The sequence below is a fragment of the Alligator sinensis genome, unplaced genomic scaffold (assembly GCF_000455745.1).
Source record: "Alligator sinensis unplaced genomic scaffold, ASM45574v1 scaffold1443_1, whole genome shotgun sequence".
In the NCBI taxonomy this organism is placed as follows: Eukaryota; Metazoa; Chordata; order Crocodylia; family Alligatoridae; genus Alligator; species Alligator sinensis.
In genome coordinates this window covers 16,745-37,100 of record NW_005842876.1, presented here as the reverse complement: position 1 = coordinate 37,100, position 20,356 = coordinate 16,745, and the positions used below count along the sequence as shown (strand labels likewise).

The 20,356-nt window shown below is 44.3% G+C and overlaps 1 protein-coding gene across 2 annotated transcripts in view; it reads left to right on the top strand.

The window, feature by feature from the left end:
* Positions 1-17,190, top strand: part of LOC102377378 (adhesion G protein-coupled receptor L3-like) — a 496,226-nt gene extending 479,036 nt beyond the window's left edge. For both annotated transcript variants that reach the window (XM_025192002.1, XM_006035814.2), the window contains 2 exons: positions 15,775-15,884; positions 16,865-17,190. In XM_025192002.1, coding sequence (XP_025047787.1) covers positions 15,775-15,884; positions 16,865-16,980 — 226 coding nt within the window. In that variant the 3' untranslated portion in view covers positions 16,981-17,190. The remainder of the gene's footprint in view (positions 1-15,774; positions 15,885-16,864) is intronic.
* Positions 17,191-20,356: the final 3,166 nt, after the last annotated feature.

Sequence of the window (20,356 nt, the reverse complement as noted above, 5' to 3'; positions counted from 1 at the left end):
AGGGAAAAACATGTTATTGTGCATATATATACATATGTGTGTGTATATATGTATACATATATATGTATTTAAATGTATATATATGTATGTATGTGAATATATATATAAACAAAATAACTTGTGTATATATATATAAATTATCTAACCATTTCCTTGAGGACTCCTGCCAGAATGGGACTAGGAAGCTGAAAATTGATAGGAGGATCACAAAGGATCACAACAGTTCCTTCTGTTATCCCTGTGAAAATTCAACCCATTTGGCTTCAGTTAAATGATTGTGCAGTCACCAGGGACAGCAGAGTTTGATAGAGGTCTACACCCAAATCTTCAAGGGCATTAAGGTGCATAAACCCTGGTCCTCAGAGGTATTTGAGGGACTAACTTCCACTGATTTTAATGGAGTTAGGCACCTAAATAGCTTTAACCATCTGGGCTTTTCAGCTAAAACCACTGACTGAATGTTCTGTGGGCACAAGGATACAGGTTTTAGCTGTGCTGGTCAACGGGCAAAAGTAGTCAGAACCCTTGGTAGAGGCAATATCTTTTATTAGACCCACTAAATGGTTGCAAAAAAAGTTCTTTATTTACAAGCTTTCAGGCTCACACACCCTTCCTCAGGGAAAGGAGAATGCACAGACTGTAACATTTCTCCCAGATAGAAATGAAACTTCATATTGCACAGGAGAACGTAAAGATGTTATAGTTTCCCCTGGGTGGAAAAGTTAATTTTATGCAAATTAGGCTCAAAAAAGGTTGGAGCAGTCTGTTTACCTCAAAGGTGTCTGATGACAAGCAGGGTGTTGAATTTTGCTTCTTTCTTGGTAAGATGTTTTCTATTGCATGGGAGAGAGTGTCGATGGAAAGTTTCTCCCAGCTGAGGCAGTTCTGTAGTGTAGAGGTTGGTCGGCATTGCTAGTGTAGAGGTTGGTTACAGGTATGCAAACTCAGCTCAAACAAAAGGCTGGAGCAGGGGTGGTATTCTCCAGGTCTCAGGGTGTTGAATTTTTGCTTCTTATTTGTAAAAATGATGAAGTTTGGCTAATTACAATCTCTTGCATACTACCCCTGCTCCAGCCTTTTGTTTGAGCTGAATTTACATACCTGCTAACCAACCTCTACACTACAGAACTGCCTCAGCCAGGAGAAACATTCCATTGACCCTCTCTCCTGCGCAATAGAAAACATCTTACCAAGAAAGAAGCTGGCAGCTGGTATCAAGTAAAGTGCCCCAGGGGTTGGTCCTGGGGCCGGTTTTGTTCAATATCTTCATCAACGATCTGGAAGATGGCATAGAGTGCACCCTCAGAAAGTTTACAGATGACACCAAGCTGTGGGGAATACTAGATATGCTGAAGGGTAGGCATAGGCAGAGGGAGAAAAAGAAATTGGGAGGGGCTGAGCATGTGCCCCCTCTCAGGTGGGAAAGTCTGCAGAGGAAGGCGCAGGGGGAGGGGAAAGGGCTGGGTGGAGTGGAGAGAGTGGGGCTGGGGCTGGGGCTGGGGCTGGGCAGGGGTTTGGAGGGAGCGGAGCTGAGCTGGGCCCAGGATTGTGGCCAGGGCCCTCTGCACCCATGCGGCTTCCCCTTCCCTCACACCCAGGGTTGTTGCCTGGTGCCAGCATCCTCTGCACCAACAAATCTGCTGCTCCCCAGCCCTGCATTGCCCTTAGCTGCCTCCCTGCACCAGCCCAGCCCCACACTGCCCAGGGGGGCCTGGCATTGGGGGCAGAGTGGGGCCAGTCTCAGCTGCACTGCTGGGCCAGAGGGAACAGAGCCCCTGGGACCCTCGCGCCCACCCAACCCTGCTCCAAGTCATTCCCGAAAAGAGCCCAGCGCAACCTTGGCCATAGCCCTAGCCGAGCGGCAGCCTGCCCTTCCCCATGTAGATCTGGGGGCATACACCCTCCATGCCTTACTGGGTGCACATAGCAGCAGGAGCTGCACCCCCCGGATGAGCCACTCACGGCTCAGTCCTTTGCCCCACTGGCTGTGTAGCTCCTGACCCTCCCCTAGCCCCAGCCCCACTCCCTCACCACCTGTGCTGCAGTTGCTGGAAGCCCTCAGCCAGGCTGCCTTGCGGCCCTACTGCGTTCCTGCATTTGAGGGGGCTCAGCCCCATTAGCCCCCCACGTCCACTGCCTATGAGGGTAGGGCTAGGATTCAGTGACCTAGATAAATTGGAGGATTGGGCCAAAAAGAATCTTGTGAGGTTCAGCAAAAGAGAAGTGCAAAGTCCTGCAAATAGGATGGAACAATCTCATGCATTGCTACAGGCTGGGGGCTGACTGGCTGCGCAGCAGCTCTGCAGAAAAGGACCTGGGGGTTACAGTGGACAATAAGCTGAATATGAGCCAACAGTGTGCCCTTGTTGCCAAGAAGGCTAATGGCATACTGGGCTCAATTGGAAAGTGTGATGCCAGTAGGTTAGGGAAGTGATTATTCTCCTCTGTTCAGCATTGGTGAGGCCACATCTGGAGTAGTGTGTACAGTTTTGGGACCCCCACTACAGAAAAGATGTGAACAAATTAGAGAGTCCAGTGGAGGGCAACAAAAATAGTAAGGGGGCTGGGGGACATGACTTATGAGGAAAGACTGAGGGAACTGGGTTTATTTAGTCTAGAGAAGAGGAGACTGAGAGGGGAGTTAATAGCAGCTTTCAACTATCTGAAGGGGGGTTCGAAAGAGGATGGAGCTAGACTATTCTTAGTGCTGGCAGATGACAGGAACAATGGTTTCAAGCTGCAGCAAGGGAAGTTTAGGTTAGATATTAGGTGGAATTTTCTCAATAGAAGGGTAGTAAAACACTGAAACAGGTTACCCAGAGAGGTGATGGAACCTCATTCCTTGGAGGTTTTCAAAACCTGGATACACAAAGCTTTGGATAGGATGATTTAGTTGGGGATGGTCCTGCTTTGAACAAGGGGTTGGACTAGATGACCTCCTGAGGTCCCTTCCAACCCTAACTTCCTATGATTCTATAAGTTCATTTCAACCTGGGAGAAATGTTATGATCTGTGCATTCTCCTTCACCTAAGGATGGGTGTTTGAGCCCGAAAGCTTGCAAATAAAGATTTTTTTTGCAACTATTTCATTGGTATAATAAAAGATATTGTCTCTACCGAGTTCTGACTACTATGGGCACAAGAACAGGCTGCATCCCTGGCATCTGCTTTCAGTTGCAGGAACCTTATGCTAGACTGCTGTCTATAGGAGTAGATGTAGTTCAGCACTGCTGGAGCCCACTGCTGTCTGGCCACTGAGGCTCCAGTCCCCGAGTTCTGGGAGGAGTTGGGGCAAGTAAGACCAAATAATTCAGATCAGTATAAGTTAAAACCTTTTGTTCTACTTGGCTTGGTAAAGGATTCAGTTTTGTTACCTCCCAAAATTAAATGACTTCCCAACACCAAATGTGAACCACACCCCTGTCAGAGAAATGACTTGAACTCACTTCTAGGGTATATTCTTGCCTGAATACCTGCGCTTTGCTCCACATATCTAGGCATAGGTTTCTGGTCTTGTTTCTTGTAGTCGCCATACCACAGCAAATCACTATAACGTGCATGACACTTAGAACATTTTAAACCTGGTTTAAGTGAACAGAAATACAAGCTCTCTGAGCCAGATTAAATCTGTATGGAATAGTTCAAAAGTGTACGTGGAAAATAAAGTTCTATTTTGAATTCGTTCACTGTGAACCTGGTTTAGTGTGATATGTGTAGACACACACATACATGAGCATGCACGCACACACACATGCACACACATATACACACACGGAAAACCCTAGCTCATTTACAAACACAAGTTGTGTAGCCCAGAGGAGCAAGCAGTCTTGGTTTTGGAGAACAAAGGGCTCAGCCCTCTGAGACCAGAAGAGAAGAAATCTCTGATCGGTAGCTGCAAGGGAGGGAAAAAGAGCCACAAATAAAATTAAGTAGTCCTGGGAGGGTAGCAGGTAAAGTAGCAGGGCTACCAGGCCCTTTAGGAAACAAGATGCCTAGGAATAGGCTTCACAGATGCTAAACTCCAGGCCACAAGTAAGATAAGGACTGCAAGCTGGTACAGAGGCTGCTTAAGGTGGGACAATTGACCAAGAAATGTAGACCCGGCTCTTGTGGAGCAGGGTGAAAGTAAATGAGGCTATAGATTGGATCAGGGGAAACCCCTGTGCTGGGGCTGAGAAGCAGGGATCACTAACTAGTAGAGGTAGGGCTGGCCAGTATATATAGGTTTGCCTGTAGGGCAAAATGGGGTGTTCTGGTCCTGCATGTTAGAGAAGAAGTCTCCTGAAGTATGCAGTGTCCACAAGGAGCACAGGAGATGCTATTAGGGGCAGGGGGAGCCTCTCCCTATACGTGAGTGTGCCTGGAGGCCACATGAAAAGAGAATGAGTAAAATTGTGAGGATCAGGCACAGTTATGGGGGAGACTGGTGGCCATGAATAGGGCCAGAGAGAGAGTGAGAGAGCACAGGGGAAGCACCAGGGGGCTGAGACTGGTCTGAGGATAGCACCACCAGACTCCTTTTAAAACTGTAGGGCAGCCTTCCCAGATACTAAATCACATCAAGGCAGAGCAGGTGAGCGTAAGATGATAAGGTCATAAGAGGACTGGAGCGCACAGGATTAGCCTGTAGTCGGGGCATTGAGATCACCTTTCTGGTGAGTCTCGTCAGTACACTCACGCAACACACATGCTCTCACACAGTGGCTTCCTGACCACAGCCCATCATCATGCCCCCCAAGACCCTGGGAACCAAAAACATTGGTGCAAGCACTCCCTCCCCCACACCAGCCCAATGTCAGGTGAGATGCTGCAGACTTTGGTTGTTTGCAGGCTACTGAAGTTTAGTGAACTCATGCTTAAGAAACAAGGGAAAGCAGAAAAGTGACAGCTGACAATTCCCCCAACCCTAGGTCACCCACCCCCCTGGCACTTTTAAAATGTATGTGCAAGCACTTCTTCCCACATGCCTATTGGGAGGCAGGCTGAGCTGGGTGCTCACTCCTAACCCCTGGCATTGGAGCCACAGCACTTCCCACAATTGTGAAACGGTTCTGAATCAGTGATGTTTTGGAACAATTCAGTTGTTATGTCTGTCTGTAACCTTAGCTGACAAAGGAATGCTGTGCCATCTGCCTGTCTCCCTCCATTGCTGCCTAATTTTTAGGGCCAGCAGCCTCCATCCATGTCTCTTTTTTTTTTTTTTTTGCACTGACTGGTAGTTCAGCTGAGCTGGATGTGGAGTTGATTCATGTCTGAGATGATTAATTCTGAAAGTCTTTGGTGTAGAATTGATCTCTAATTTTATGCCATCTTTGCATTTCTGTCCTGATAAACATATTGCTTCAGACTTGATGAACCCCACACGTATACTGTGCTAAAGCTTCATGTTCCTGCAAAGACTTGAAACATATATTACTTTCCAAAATAAATCTCTACCTTCTTTAATATGTCAATATTGGATAATGTTCAATGTCAGAGGGGGAGTAAGCAGCATAAAGTGTCTTAAAGTGTTTCTCTTCCACCCTCATTGCAAAAAATATTGTCACTTAAAAATCACAAAAATGTTAACAGAGAGAATAGACACAAGTGCAGTGAAGTGAGGCGATTAATTTTTAAGCTTGAATCAGGGGATGCAAGTGAGGTTGAGCCCTGCAGCTGGTTCTGAAGTTGACTGAACTAGAACACTTCTGGCAGTTCCACTGCTGAAAAACACAAGCAAACAAATGTAGATCCCCCACCCCCTATATGAATAAGGCATTTTTCAGGTGGAATGAGGGGCTGTTCTACTTAAAAGCACTCTAGAGGGGTGCCACCTCCTTAAGACTGCATATGCCGCTGGATTGGGAAATTCTCATAGTATGCCTATGTTTGAGGGATGCTAACGGATACTTTGAAAGACGAGGGGGAAATTTAACTTGAGCGAAGTGACAGTGAAGAACATGTTTTTTCAGAAGTGAGGCAGAAGCTCGTTTTTTGTGTTACCAAAATATCCATTAATTCTGGGTACTTCATTTTGAAGGAAGGAGGTGTCTACATATTTGTGAAGACCTGTGCCCCATTGCCCTATTTTCAGAAAAGTTTTCAATGTGGTATTGCCATGTTCTGGTCAGGCTGCAGCTGGAGTACTGTGTTCAGTTCTGGGCACCACATGTCAGGAGGGACGTGGACAGCATTGAGAGTGTCCAGAGGAGGGCCATCTGCATGATCCAGGGACAGCAGGGCAGACCCTACGAGTGGAGGCTACGGGACCTTTAACCTGTTCAGCCTTTACAAGAGAAGGCTGAGAGGAGACCTCGTGACCATCTGTAAACTCACCAGGGGGGACCAGCGGGGTTTGAGAGAGACCTTGTGCCCCCTAGGACCCCCCCCCCCCCCGGGGGAAAAGGAAAAACCTCGAGCCCCCCCCCCCCCCGGGGTAACAAGGAATAATGGCCACAAATTGTTAGAGAGTAGGTTTAGACTAGACATCCGAAGGCACTACTTCACAGACAGGGCGGCTAGGATCTGGAACCAACTTCCAAGGGAAGTGGTGATGGCTCCTACCCTGGGGGTCTTTAAGAGGAGGCTTGATGTCTACCTGGCTGGGGTCACTTGAGCCTGGTTTTCTCTCCTGTCCAGGGCAGGGGGGTCGGGCTTGATGATCTACAAGGTCCCTTCTGACCCTACATCTATGAACCTATGTTGAAAATCAGGCTCCAAAGGATCTCAAGTGAGGTTGTTGCTTTTAAAAATGAAACCTTTGTGTTTTACTTTTCACTTCCCCACCTCTCTGTTGGAAAGAAGGAAGTAATTAGAAGAAACTTAATTCTAGAATATGAATATTAGCTTCTGATTGCATACTGCTCCACCCCTTGTGTAGACATTTATATCTCAGGAAAGTGGGTGTAAAGTGCTAGCATTCAGATCTAGTATAATTTTATACCAGAGTAAGACTGTTCACACAGACCGCATCTACACGTGATGCTGATTCCACAGTAGCATCTCATGGCAGAAACCATGGTGCGGTGTTACTGCACAGTAGTCTCGAGCTGCTGTGCAGTCAGCGTCACAAAAAAGCCGTTCATTGGTGCTACTGCACAGTAACTTGGGTTACCGTGCAGTCATTTAATACTTGTTTATACAGTCAGTGTCTTGTGTAGACACAGTCACAAGGAATGAATCCAGAATAGCTTCTTGTACCTTCCATAGCAGTGAGCACAGTTTTCATGAGCACTTGCAGTGAAGACAGGAATCTGTCTTCTGAGTTTTCACTTTTTTTTCATCTTTAAGAGTTAGAGTGGGATAAGAATGACTTCAGGTAGAAATATGAACAAAAAAACTCTTCGTCAGATTTCATAACACACGGAAATAAAGGAAAAGGAAAAGCACCTTAGGTGCTCTTTTAATGCTCACGTCTTCAAAGTCTTTTTTTTTTTTTTTTTTTTAATGCTGTGATTTAGTGATTAAGCAAATGGATTTTGTTCATCCATGGTAGTTAAATTGTCTGTGCAGTTCCAGAATTCTCTGCAGCTACTTTTACCCATTTTCTGCTTGCTTAGTGTAGAACAATTGGAAAAGGAAAAAATTCAAATAACCCAAACTGTACAAACATTTTGGTAGAGGAGGCAGAAGACTGTTCATCAGCCTGAGAGAATCTTTGTGTTCTGCAGTGGATTCTGATGACTCTTTCGCTTTAGAGGCCTGGTCAGAAGAATAGTGGCTTTGGAGGTGAAGATTAAGGATTAAGAGTGGATAGTTTATAAACTGCACTAGTCCTGTTGGCCAGTTCTCCTCATTGGAAGGGGCCCTATGCTATCTGTCCTCTAGGGATAGGTTGACAAACCAGCAGATACCTCTCAGGCAACTCTATGATTTATTGTAGTAAGAGACAGCTGAAGCCATGGAGGAGTTCACATGATCAGATGTATGATACGGCCAAGGAGAGGTTCTCAGACATTTCCATCAGATAGCTGGTGCAGGTGTCTCTCCACAAAGGGTGAATAAACAACAGTAAAGTCTAGGAAGGAGAAGATACCAGGTAGGAATCTGGCTGAGAAAAAATGGTTTGTGAGCAGAAGAGGTTAAGTAAGCTACAGGGCAGAAGGGAGCAGTTTGATCAGTCAGATAATTTTCCAGGATATTTTTTCAAGTCAGGTTTCTGGGCAGGGGGGGAGAGCAGGGGGGATACAAACTATGAGGTACTGGAAACTGGACATTTTTTTGTGTGTGTGTGATTTTTTGATGAGGTGTAGGCAATCATTTCTTTTCTCTCACCGCCTAAGCAGATATCCCAGATTTCTCTCAAATGCCAGTGTGCCACTCCTCTGGGAACCCAGCAGCCCTAAGGGCATGTTCATTAGAGGGACTGTGCTTGGTGAGGCATTTTACAGCTGCCCTGGAGCTGGAGAACAAATGTGAAAACTTTGAGAGGCAGAGAAAAGTAGGAAAGAACTAGTGTGAGGCAGAATGTCCTTCCGTGTAAAGCAGTGGTTCTTCACCTTTTTGGACCCTTCCATAACTTTTGTGGATTTAATGACCCAATTAAAAACATAATTTGTATATTGCAGTACTTACTTCCTTGAAGAGGGGCTGGGCAATGGGGATGGGGGATCCTCCCTGAAGGGATGTCTGAGCCTGCACATATCTGCTTAACTTACCTGCTTATCTCCACGTACCTCATTGCACCCTTCAAAGGATCTGGTGGCATCTTAGAGTGCCGTAGCACCCTGGCTGAGAATCACTGCTTCTCTAAGACATGACTTGAATACCTTGCTGTGTTGCAAGCTGCCTGCATCACTTTCCTACTTTGTCTCTCTGTGCCTTAGATTGCCATACCTGCACAATTCTGCTTCACTAGGGTGTTGTGAGGATACATATACTAAAGAGGGCAAGGTTTTCAGGGACTGTAGTGATAGGGCCATGTAAGTACTGGAGTGGATGGGAAAATGAATTAGAGCTGAGATGCAAATGCCATAGGAAAAAAGGATATCAGGAGGAAGTCGATGCAAAACTGGTGATCAGTAGCTACTTGGGGCAGAACAGGCCCATGGTGTGGTAAAATGGAGCTTCCAACTAAACTGCTCAGGATCCACCAGGATGTGGAACATCAATTTGTGTAAATGTTAAAGAGTTCAAATGGCATTTCAGCATGGCCTCTTCCCATTGTGTAAGCAAGCACGTCTGCACTTTTACGGATATATTGCTAATTCTAGCTCCAAGTAGCAGCTCCAACAGCTAGCAAAATTCTTCCCTGAAGGAATGGTAAAAGCCTTCTTGGTGTGTTGACTGGGAAATGTCAAGAACCAACACTGAACTTCATGATTCCTGGGAGTTCAGAGCTGGTATTATTCACTCGGGACAAGACATCACAACAATCTGTATGATCCCTGTTCTCCCCATATGGAGATGAAGCTCTTGATCAGAGCTAATCCTTATTATAGAAACACTCCTGCACTGTGTATTGCCTGCTGGCAGGAGATACACAGAATGTTGGTTCTGCAGTGTGTGTGTGTGTGTGTGTGTAATACCTGGCATATATATGGAGTCGGCCACACTTTAACGTATGAATGTTTGTGGGTATAATGAGAGGTGGTACATTTCTTCCCAGAGCATTCAACATGGGAGGATGACTGTGCCCTCTCCTGAACTTTTTGGAGGAAGTGTGGAGCTTCCTGCCCTCTGGTTCCCTAGGTGGTCAGAGAACGTTGGTTTGGCTCTGTAGACAAGTGATCCTCAACTGGGATGCCATAGTACTCTAGGTGCTGCAAGAGTCGTTCACAGCACATAGATGCTGCCACAGCTGCAAGTGGGTGGAACTGTCCCATGTACCTCATGTGGCGACATATCAGTAAGGGGTGTACTAGGAGCATGCACTTCTGCCTACATTAGAATTGTCTGATTAACCTAAAGCAGTATCCAAGATCCAGGCTGCAGAGCCCTATCAGCTGGCCCCTGGTGCTACCCCTGGGTCTTGGATTGACCTAAGGGCAACACAGGGTGTATGCTGGACTGGTCCTTGGCTCTGGGCCTTGGACACGCACTGCACATAGCTCCCACTCCAGGACCATGCTGTTCATAGCACCCACACAGAGCCAATCCAGGACCTGCCCCCACCTCTTAGATCCAGTGCCCACTCTGGCTACTCTCGGATGCAAGCTGTGCACAGTCCAGGTCCCAGAGTGAGCACTGTGTGTGGCACAGTCCTGGATCAAGCAGATCGAGCACTGGCTTCAGTGTGTGTGGGGGTGGTAAGGTTAGGGTGAGGAGGGAGAGTTGTCCCTCCATGCCAGATACAGTGCCTGCTTCAGCCAGTCTAGGACCTGCACTGCACATGACACCAGCCCCAGACCATCTGGAGCAGATGTCATATGCAGTCACACGCCATCCCATTCTGACCCTTCATCCTCCTCGCAGAAACAGAGGTAGGTGGAACTATCCCACATGCCTCTGGATCTGGGAGGAGCATGCAGGATTGGACTGGGAAGGGTTGCAGCAAGAAAAGGTGCTTCTGACTGCTTTAGGTTTATCAGCTAACCATAATGCAGGCAAGAAGGCACACTCCTTCTGCAGCCCTTCCCAGTCTTGCTCCCCCAAGGCAATAGCAGGTAGTTCTACCTGGCTGTGGCAGCAGTGGCACAACAGTGATTCTCAACCAGTGTGCCACTAAATTAAAAAAAAAAAAAAAAACTTGTGCAGGGAAGATTTAGGACTGCTGTTGTAGGTGGTAGCCACCTGTGATTGCAGCCTCTTGCTTCTAGGGGACACTATGTCCCACTCTTTTTGGAAGCTACAGCTTGTTTATAAGCTGCTTCTTCAGGCCCTTCCCTTGCTGGATTTGTAGAGAATAGGAGGGGCCAGGCCATGAAGGGAGGCACAGGAGCATATCATCCTAAACCCCTTCAAGAGTAGACATGGGGAGGCTGGCACAACAGTGGAGGAAAGACTGGAGTCCTTGAGGTCATCTTCCAGATTCATCTCTGGTTCCCAAGTGTAAGTTCTCTGCTATTGTTTGTTCGTCTTTTCAAACCTGGCTTCTGTCCCAAACCAGCCAGTATGAGCAAGTGCATAGCAGAGTTCAAAACAATGATAAACCCTCCTGCTATAATGCCAAGTGTGTCTTTTTCTATACTCCGTGAAAGGGGAGTGTGTCTTTCTGACCCTGCCTAGTAGGTTAGGAACTGAGACCTGAGGAGTGAAATACTTAAGAATGTTGATCCCTTTATAGCTGGTTTCACTAGATTTTGTTTTTTTACAACCTCAATTGCATTAGCCAAAGGATTTGCCTATGAAATAGTCTGCCTAAAGGAGCTACTCATTTTTTTATGCCTTATGTTGAAGAAGTCCAATCCATTCTCTGTCAGCTGAATTTGATTGGCATTATTCCCTTGCTTTGGGATTGGCAGAGAGTGTATTATAGCCTGTCTTGGTTTGAGTCAGACTGTTTGCATCAAATTTAGAGAAAAATCAGTCTGGTTTACTGTGCTTTTACCACAAGCACAAACATCCTTTATGCCATTTGTTTGTTTTGTTTTTTTAATAAGGGTGTACATCTGTTAGGTACTGGACTCCAAAGAGTTCTTTGATGTTCAGTAAGTCACCAAGCAGCCCTCTGATAGTGAAAACTTTTTGTTCTGGCTTGGGCTGAATATGAATATAGACGTGCACATATCTATTACCAATCCCCTGAGTTATCTATCTCCTGGTCTTCATTTGCCTTACTGCATCTCAACAAACAACGGGAGTCTTGCTTTGCAATTAATGCCAAGCAATCAAAGACTTTGGCACATAATCCTGTGATAACCAAGGAGAGCTCAATCACTCAGCAATGGCTGTTTGTGAGCTGGGTTGCTAGAGCTGGAATAAGCAATGATTACATGTTTTTTTCCCCTCTTCTAAAGCCTACCCACACATCTCTTTTTCTGTGTCTCTTCCTATGTGTCAGCCTTTTGTCAGTAGGGCCTTTAATCTGCCTGGAATGAAACATGACAGAACTGAAGGGTGGTGAGAGTGGTGAAAGAAGGAAAAGTAGGAGCACAACTCTTGCATACCAGTGACAATAAGCATTTATTTTGTTTTTCCCCTTAAAATTCTTATAGTCTGCCAGTAACAGCTGACTCAACAGATATTGGGTTTTTTGTTCCCCCCTTCCCCCTTTAATTGACTTTCTCTGCAAGTTTGTTAGGATGAACAGCTGAATATTTTATGTTGCTACAGTAAAAGGAAAGCTAAAATGTCAAGTGCAGGACAAGTTTTTGCTACAAATAGGATGTGTTCTGAAATCCATATGTAGAAGAGGCAGTGTCATTTGTACTATCAGTGTTGCAACCTTGGGTGATTTATTCATAGTACTTGGAGGGTTTTTTTTACCCCCTTAAACCGTCAGGTTCTGGGAAATAGTAATTCATGGGAATTTCAATGTGCTTTCTTTTCTAAGTTTGTAGATTTCCTGGTTGTAGAGAGATGCTTTGGAATGTGACACCTAGAAATGTGAAAAACAGAAGGCACAGAAACCCTGCTCCCCCCTTATGCCCCAAAATGTATTATTTTTTAATGCTGTGATTTTTAAGTGAGTCTTATGACTGATTGGGATCTGCCTCCTAACTTGCAACCACTTTGGGTTTGCAATACTATACTGATTTATAGAAGTTTACCCTACCTGGGCCTGTGGGAAGAACCTTTATTCTTTCTGTTTGTACGTGTGCGAAATATATGGAATGGAACATATCACTGCCAAGATGCTTAGGCTGTCTCCCTAAGCAACCTTCACTTCCTCCAAAGATGTGCAATGAGAACAGATTCCAGGGCCAGCAGAGCTGGGCATTAGCAACTTCATGCTGTGCGGGGTCAGGGTTGGTGTGGCATCCCTCTTCCTATCCCTCTTCCTTTGGAGATGCTTTTCCATACCTGGCTCCATCCATGGCAGGGATAGGAGTTACTTCTAGTGGTCTGGTCTTCCCAAGTACAGGAAGCTCCAGGACTGCAGAGTGCATATGGCTCTGGCTTCCCAAATTTCCTAGGGGATTTGTGTGGTTCCTGGATGGGCAGGCTAAGATATAGGGCAGACCTTGCCCTCTTCCCCTGCAGGTCCTGTGAATGTATATGGGAGAAACAATATACGAGTAGCCTTCCTTCAGATTGGAGGTATTACTGTGGAGATGGAACTGTCCTGCCTTTTGCCATCAGCTGCATCCTCAGTAGTGTCCTCCTTTGAGGTCAAGTAGAGTTGTACATAAATGTCTGAGCAAAGATTGTGATCCTAACTGTGATAACTCTGAGATTCCTGTATTAAATACACAATACTATAACCCACAATGACTTTCAGTCCTTTAAAAATAGCAGCTTAAGAAGCCTGTACATGATTTACTTCCATCAGTTTGGAAACTTACAATTGAGTCATCCCTACCATCTAGTCTACATCACCCGAGTGTAATTTATTTTGCTTTCATATATCAATATAAATTACATTGGAATCCAAAGCAAGCAATCTAGGGTAACTGTTTGCAGTAGGTGCTTTTACAGTGCTCTGCCATTTAGTAGTGGGTGAGAAGGTAATAATCTGTTTGCCTACAGGAATTTACCACCCTATGATAGCTGTGAACACATGATGACTATACTCATTGAAGTTATACCAGTATCATTTTACCCCTGCATTTAATCAGGATAATGATGCACAGGATTCAAGTTAAGTTACACCAATGTAGGACTACTTGCTCCATGTCTGTTCCTTGTTTACACTGGTAAAAAGGCTGATTCCACCAGGGCAAATATGCCCTATGTCTAAGCCCCAAGAGACTGATCAAAAAATACAATGGGTGGAAAGTGCTCCAGTGTTCTCAACCCCCTCTGTCATTCAGAAGCCACCAGTGATAACTACAAGTTAGTTGACAAAGTACATTCCGGTACTTTCACTCTGTTTGGTGATTTCTCTGAGCTCAAAATGTTGTGGTAGGGTCAGGCTTGCATTCAGACCCTACTCTCCAAATGTATGTATAGAGAGTTGATGGACCAGTGAAGCCAACCCTTGGGATTTCATTGTAAACCCTGAAACATGGGGCAGGTTTTCTGTCTGAAAGCACCAGCTCCCAGGTTCACTTGCTTATATGAGAACCTGAAATTCAACATATAAAACAAAGAAACAAGCAGATGATTTTTAAGCTGATTGATCCCAAGCCAATTTTTTAGGCCTTACTTCTACCTGTCTACCATACCATTAAGACACGTTACTTTTGTTCTTTGTAACATGGCTAGAACTGTCCCCAAAACCACAGAGGGGGCTGCTGCATCTTGAGGCACATTGAGCTCAGTAAAGAATTTTTGGTGAAAGTGAAATTTTGGATTAGGTTCAAAGTCTCTGTTTGGAAGGCAGCTCACTTGCACTGTCCAAGCTACCTGTTATACCCTTGCCAAATCACCTTTCTCACGGTAGCAAGAGTGAGGACAACACAATTAGCCCTCTAGCTAATACATTTATTCCTTCATTTATATGATAAAACTAGTCACTTGCTTTTGATAGTCATCGTTTGGTTTAAATCTCAACAGGAAAAAAATGAGCACAGTCCAGCTCACTGGATTATCTGCTATCCCACAAAATTGCCTGATCAGTGGGATATCAGGTCTTATTAATCTTTCTGTAACATTAAAGAAATTATCGAGCTTACGGCACTCACTAATGAATCAATTTTAATTTATGGGCTAAAATGAAATCCTCATTAAAGATGACAAACTGTAGCCTCAGGTAAACATGAAGCATTTCCACTCCAGAGCTAAATGAGAGTTCTTCTCTGGCTGCTGCTGCTTCTGTCAGAAGAACAGTAGGGTCAGAGGTCCCATGTCACATCAGAGGAAGCTGCATCTTCAAGAAAGGATCTGCAGTGATCTAGCCCTGAGGAGTTCTTTTTCTGATGTGGAAAAGGATGAAATCAAGGACTAATTACATTGTCCTCTTTTTTTTTTCTCTCTTTTTTCTTTTTTTTTTATAACAAACACCAAGGAATTTTCTATTTGGCAGTAGTGCTTACTAAATAAATCTGTATCTGAAATCCATTAAAAATATCAGTGAGCTGTTTTGCAAAGGTATGTAGGGCAAATGTATATTATGAAGCCTGGATGCACATGCAAATCATTCAGGGCCAAGAATCAGGCATATGCATTAAATGGAGGACACATCTCAGGACTCAGTCCTGCAGCTGTTTATGCATGTAAATGACTTCACCTTCATAATTAGCCCTGCTGATTTCAAAGAAGCTACTTGTATGCCTAGGGTTGCTTATGCTTCCATGTCATTGCAGAATAAGCTCTTCCATGAGAGAAAGCTCATCACTTGCGTTTTGGAAATTCATCGTATCTCAAGAGTCGCATCTGTTTTGGGAACAGAGACAGTCCTGTAATAATAACTTGGCCTAATCCCTTCCCAGCAAACATGAGTGCACTGTTATGTTTGGGTATAAAACAGTGGTTTTGTTCTTTAGACAGCTTCTTTGATGATAATTGTTATGATTGCCAGTTATCTCTCTGAATTTGTTTGATATAGCTCTATTTAAAAGCATAGTGTTGATATAAAAATGTATATTTACATTTATTTGTGGTGGTGGTATAATTAAATCAGACTTTTTTAAAAAATGCATATTTCATGTGTGGTTGCTTTAATCTTTTGGATTTGCAGACCTACAGGGGAATGTTAACAAAATTGAATACTATGTTTCATTTCTAAGGGTGGAGAGGAGAAACCATATTTGAGAAAGTTGGCCATGCAGTGCTCTCTGTATTTTGACTCTCTACATCTTTGCCTTTCAGATGCAGCAATCGCACCCAGTGTGCTGTGGTAGCAGGCCCTGATGTGTTCCCAGACCCCTGCCCAGGAACATACAAGTACCTGGAAGTGCAGTACGAATGCGTCCCTTATAGTAAGTATATTGATATATTTTCACTTCCTTAGGATAGAGATCTCATTTTGCTTGAAGATTAGGTCAGTCTTGAATCAACTGAGTTGCCCCCTTGGGGAAAATAAACCACAAGTGACAAATTTGGGTAAAACTGGGTGCACAGTACAAGACCTGATTGGTCAGTTTTGAAAAATGTCATTCTATATGAGTCATGCTCACGTTTAAAAAACACTACAAGGAGAATGAGACAGCATGGCTAAATGGATAGAGCACTGGCTTAGCATTCATGTCATCTGAGTTCTACTTCTGGTTCATCCCTTGGGCGTGGGTAGACAAGTCTATAATCTCCTCATACCTTGTTTTCCAATGCATGGGGATGGTGGTTGTGACCTTCTCTTGTAAGGCACTTCGAATCTACAGATGAGAAGCGCTATATCAGGATGAGGCTGTGTTATTAATTAGCATTTAATTGCTCATTATAGGGTTTTCTGCTTGTAATTTTATAACAAAGTCTTTCAGAGTGATCTATGTGGTTTTAATTAGTGACATCTGTACTGCATCTCCTTACTTTTACAAGTAAATAGGAAGGTAATTTATTGAGAAATATAATGTAGATGGTAGGGATGACTAAACTGTAAATTTCCAAGCTAATGAAAGCAAATCACTTACAGGTCTCTTACGTCCCTCTCTTTTTTTTTTCTTTTCTTTTTTTTAAGGGTGGAAAGTCATTAGGGGTTATAGTATTATGTATTTAATAGAGGAATATCAGAGTTACTAAAAAGAAAAGCACACTTTAGAATTTGTTTTTCACCTCAGCAGGGTGTATAGCACACAGTTACAGTCCTGCTGTCCAAAATTGTATATTTTAGACAGAAATAATAAAAATAATATGTTTCTGTTAGAAGTAAGAAATAATCAAGCCAGGTAGAACTGAACCATTGTTGGGTTTTTTTACGCTAAACAAGAGCCATGTAGGAAATTTCCATTCTTCTCCACCATAGCACCAAAGTCATCTGCCTACAGAAAGCAGAGAGTTGGATTGATAAATAGATCCTGGACCTGTGCTTTGAGCCCAAGCCACACAAAAATGAATGTGATTTGGAAGTGGCAGACATGATCCCCAGAGGAAAAGTTTCAAGGCACCTTACTTACGTTTACAGTCCTCAAACGGGATGCATCTCTCATCAGCAAGGTGGCTGCTTGCTTGCTATGGTGACATGAAGAGTTGTAATGTGTTATGGTTGTCGAGTGATGGTTGGAGAGACAAAGGATGCAATTAAAACAAAGAATTCCTAGTCCCCATCCCTGAATAAAAGTGGCTTTCTATCAAGGGACCCTATGTCTGTCTTTGCCTCCTGGGGAATGTAGAAGTCAATATTGCAGCCATCCTTGCTTGATTATTAAAAACAAATGCAAGAAAAATAACCCAGGAAGCTGCTAGATGCAAAAACTGATGACTTCTGTCATGGGGGACCTGCTGAGGTCAATGGAAAAAGGGACTTCAGTAGGAGCTGGATTAAATGTATAGAACCTTATCCAAAATTACTAGGCTGCCTATTTGCAGTGCAGCGTTTCATTTAATTAAAAAAAAAAAAAAAAGTGTGTGGGGGTATGCGTGCGTGCACGCGTGCATGTGTGCATGTGCACATGTGTTCTAGGGGTTGGTTTTCTACTTATCATATTGGGTCATATTTCTTCAGATTGTGAATTGCGTGAGGCATATTTTCCTCCTGAGATCATTCTGGGAAAGAACTAGTCATTCCCAGCACCTCTCAATAGCCTTTGTTGCATATATAACAGAGAAGAATAGTGGTACATTGTTAGAAAGGTATTATGTGAATATTATGCCCTGAGGTGTTAATCGGTCTTATATGCAAGATGTAAAATAACTCTTGTGGTGGGTTGTTCAGTTCCAAATGTACAGTAGGGATTGAATGTTTTTAATGATCCAAATGTGAAAAATGTTGCCTTTAAAATCAGGTTAGGGTGTTGTATGGCAGTTTGTTTTATTTATTTATTAATACCTGCTGCAGTAATTTTTATTTTCTCACTGCGGGGAGGAGGGAAGATTTTTTGTGAACTCTTTGACAAAATATCCTGGATATCATTCTGCAAAATCACAATGCTTTTGATCAGCGTTTTGGGCCAGACTCTAGCCATGTCAATCAGTGTAGCTTCATTCACTGAGGGCAGAGGAACTACACCACTTTGCATGCACACTTGCATGTGGGTGTGAGTGTGGGTGTGGGCACATGCAGGCATAGGGCAGGAAGACCAGAACTTTTCTGTTCTGCCTCTGCTCCTGCCTGGCTGAATTCATGTTGTCCACTTCTGCAGTAGTTTATAGACATGATTTCCCTTTGCCTTCTCCTGCTGCTTGAAGTAGGTAAAACTCATTCAGTAAATAGTAAAAGCTGAGGCCCTGAGAGGGGATGTGGCTTATGCAACAAGCATATGTCAGAACCATGCTGGTAATCCGGGGTGAGATTCATCACAAATGTTAACAGACCTGGGCTTTCATCTCAGCTTTCTTGACTCCCAGTCTTCTGCTTAATCCCCTTAGCATGCTGCCCTGAGGAAAGTTGGTGTATTTTTTTCCTCTGGCCCAGATTCCTCATCTCTGGAACAGGGATGGCAGCACTTTATTTACCTAATTATCCCGAGCATCCGCCACAGATTCTTCTTAATTTGAACCCGTCACACCAGGCTCATCGCTGGCTTAGAGAGGTGTCAGAGAAACGCATATCTTCTCTCGGCAGACAAGCAGGCCAGCTGTTAGACCAGTGACGCTGTTCGTGTGCGTGCTGCCACTACACCAGCTTGAAAGGGAGAATTTGGGGAAGGCGATGCAAGGTCACTATTGTAGCAGTCTCCAGCAAGCGAGACCGCTGTGTGTGTGCAGTTCTCAGAAATCAACCGTGAAAGCAAGTGATGAACAAATGGCCAAGCAGCTCCTCTGCCTTCCTCACATCCCTGATTTCAGACAGTGTTAGTGACAGCCTGATGTGTCCAGGGCAGTAAAATACAGAAGAGGGCTTTGCCTCAGATTCTTCCATCAGGTCACATCTGGTTTTGGCTTCGCTAATTTGGGTTTACATAGTTTTAACCCTTTACAAGTTCAAACAGGCTTGCACAGCATAGCTGTGTAGACCCCAGTTCCTTGCCTGGCTATTTGTCTAGGTAAAAAGGCTGGAGTTGGTAAGCAATTCACTGGCATGGCTGTGTTCAAGATCTTCTTTTATTCAGATTTTCATTACTGCTGGACATCTAGGGCAATGGGACCTCTCTGAATGTAAGCTTTGCCATATGACGTTTTGCTAAAGGAATGAAGCAGTTACGTAATTAAGGCATTAATGTTTCATCAGCCCATTCCATTAGAATGTAATCTCAGCCTGCTATATATAATTTGTTGGTTTACTCCATAAGGTTTCAAATCACTGGCTGCTGTTAACACAAATATTTGCTGAATAGCAGAAGAAAACTGAGCCTATATTCTAACAGGGCCGCCTTTGGGAGTTACCTTGAGCATGATGCTCTAGCTGACCTTGGTCATGGATGCTTAATACAATGCTATTGCCCCTGTTGTAATGGAATATTTTCAACTTTGTTGTTCTTCTTTGCTCATTTTAAAATGACTGGTGCATCATCCTTCCCAACCACTGTGTCTTCCTCCAGTCCTTTTGCTTTTGGGGGATTCTGCACTTAGCAAGGGTGTAACAAAGGTGGCTCCACTGCAGTCTTCAAACGGGAAGGGTGGGATATATGCCACAGAGGAGGCAGAGAACATCTGCCCACACAGCCTTGGCATCTGCTGCTCCTCCAGGCTTCCCATGTGCTCTGGAGGATGAGAAGCTCAGCTCTCCCCAACAAATAGTTACAAAGAAAGCGGTTTGGATGCAGCTCTCCCAAGAAAAGAGGGTTCTATCTTTCAGGGAGTTAGTGAAGTGAAGTTGCTTTTATCATGTCTGTACAAGGGGGCTATCCCAGCACAGCATCTGTCACAGCAACGGTCCAATCCAGCTTGTTGATTTTATGTTCATGTCTGTCATTTAAACGGGATTACCCTGCTGAAGAACTGCCAGGCCTTCCTCCAAATTGTCCTCTTTTTTATTTTTTTATTTCAAGGCAAGGATACAGATGCTAGCAGCTGTTTTTAAAGAACTGTGGCACATGTACAGTGTCACTGACCTACTCTAAGCTAGTACGATAGCTACGGGCTTGTGACGCACTTGCTGCAAGCACCTCCAAGAAATCATGAATGTAATGCAGGGTGTTCTGAGTCAATCTAATGAGCCAAACTTTGCTAAGGGCCTTGTTACCTGTTACACTGTGAGCTGCTTAAATGTTGATTGGTGTTGGTGCTAGCTGGAGTTTGCAGCAGTCACATGTTCAGGCCTGCAGAGCCCTGAAGGACTGAAAGGTAAGAATCTCCCCCTTCCCCCGAGTCCTATCCCCTTCCCCCCTACCTGTACTGTCTGTCCAGAGGGAGCAGG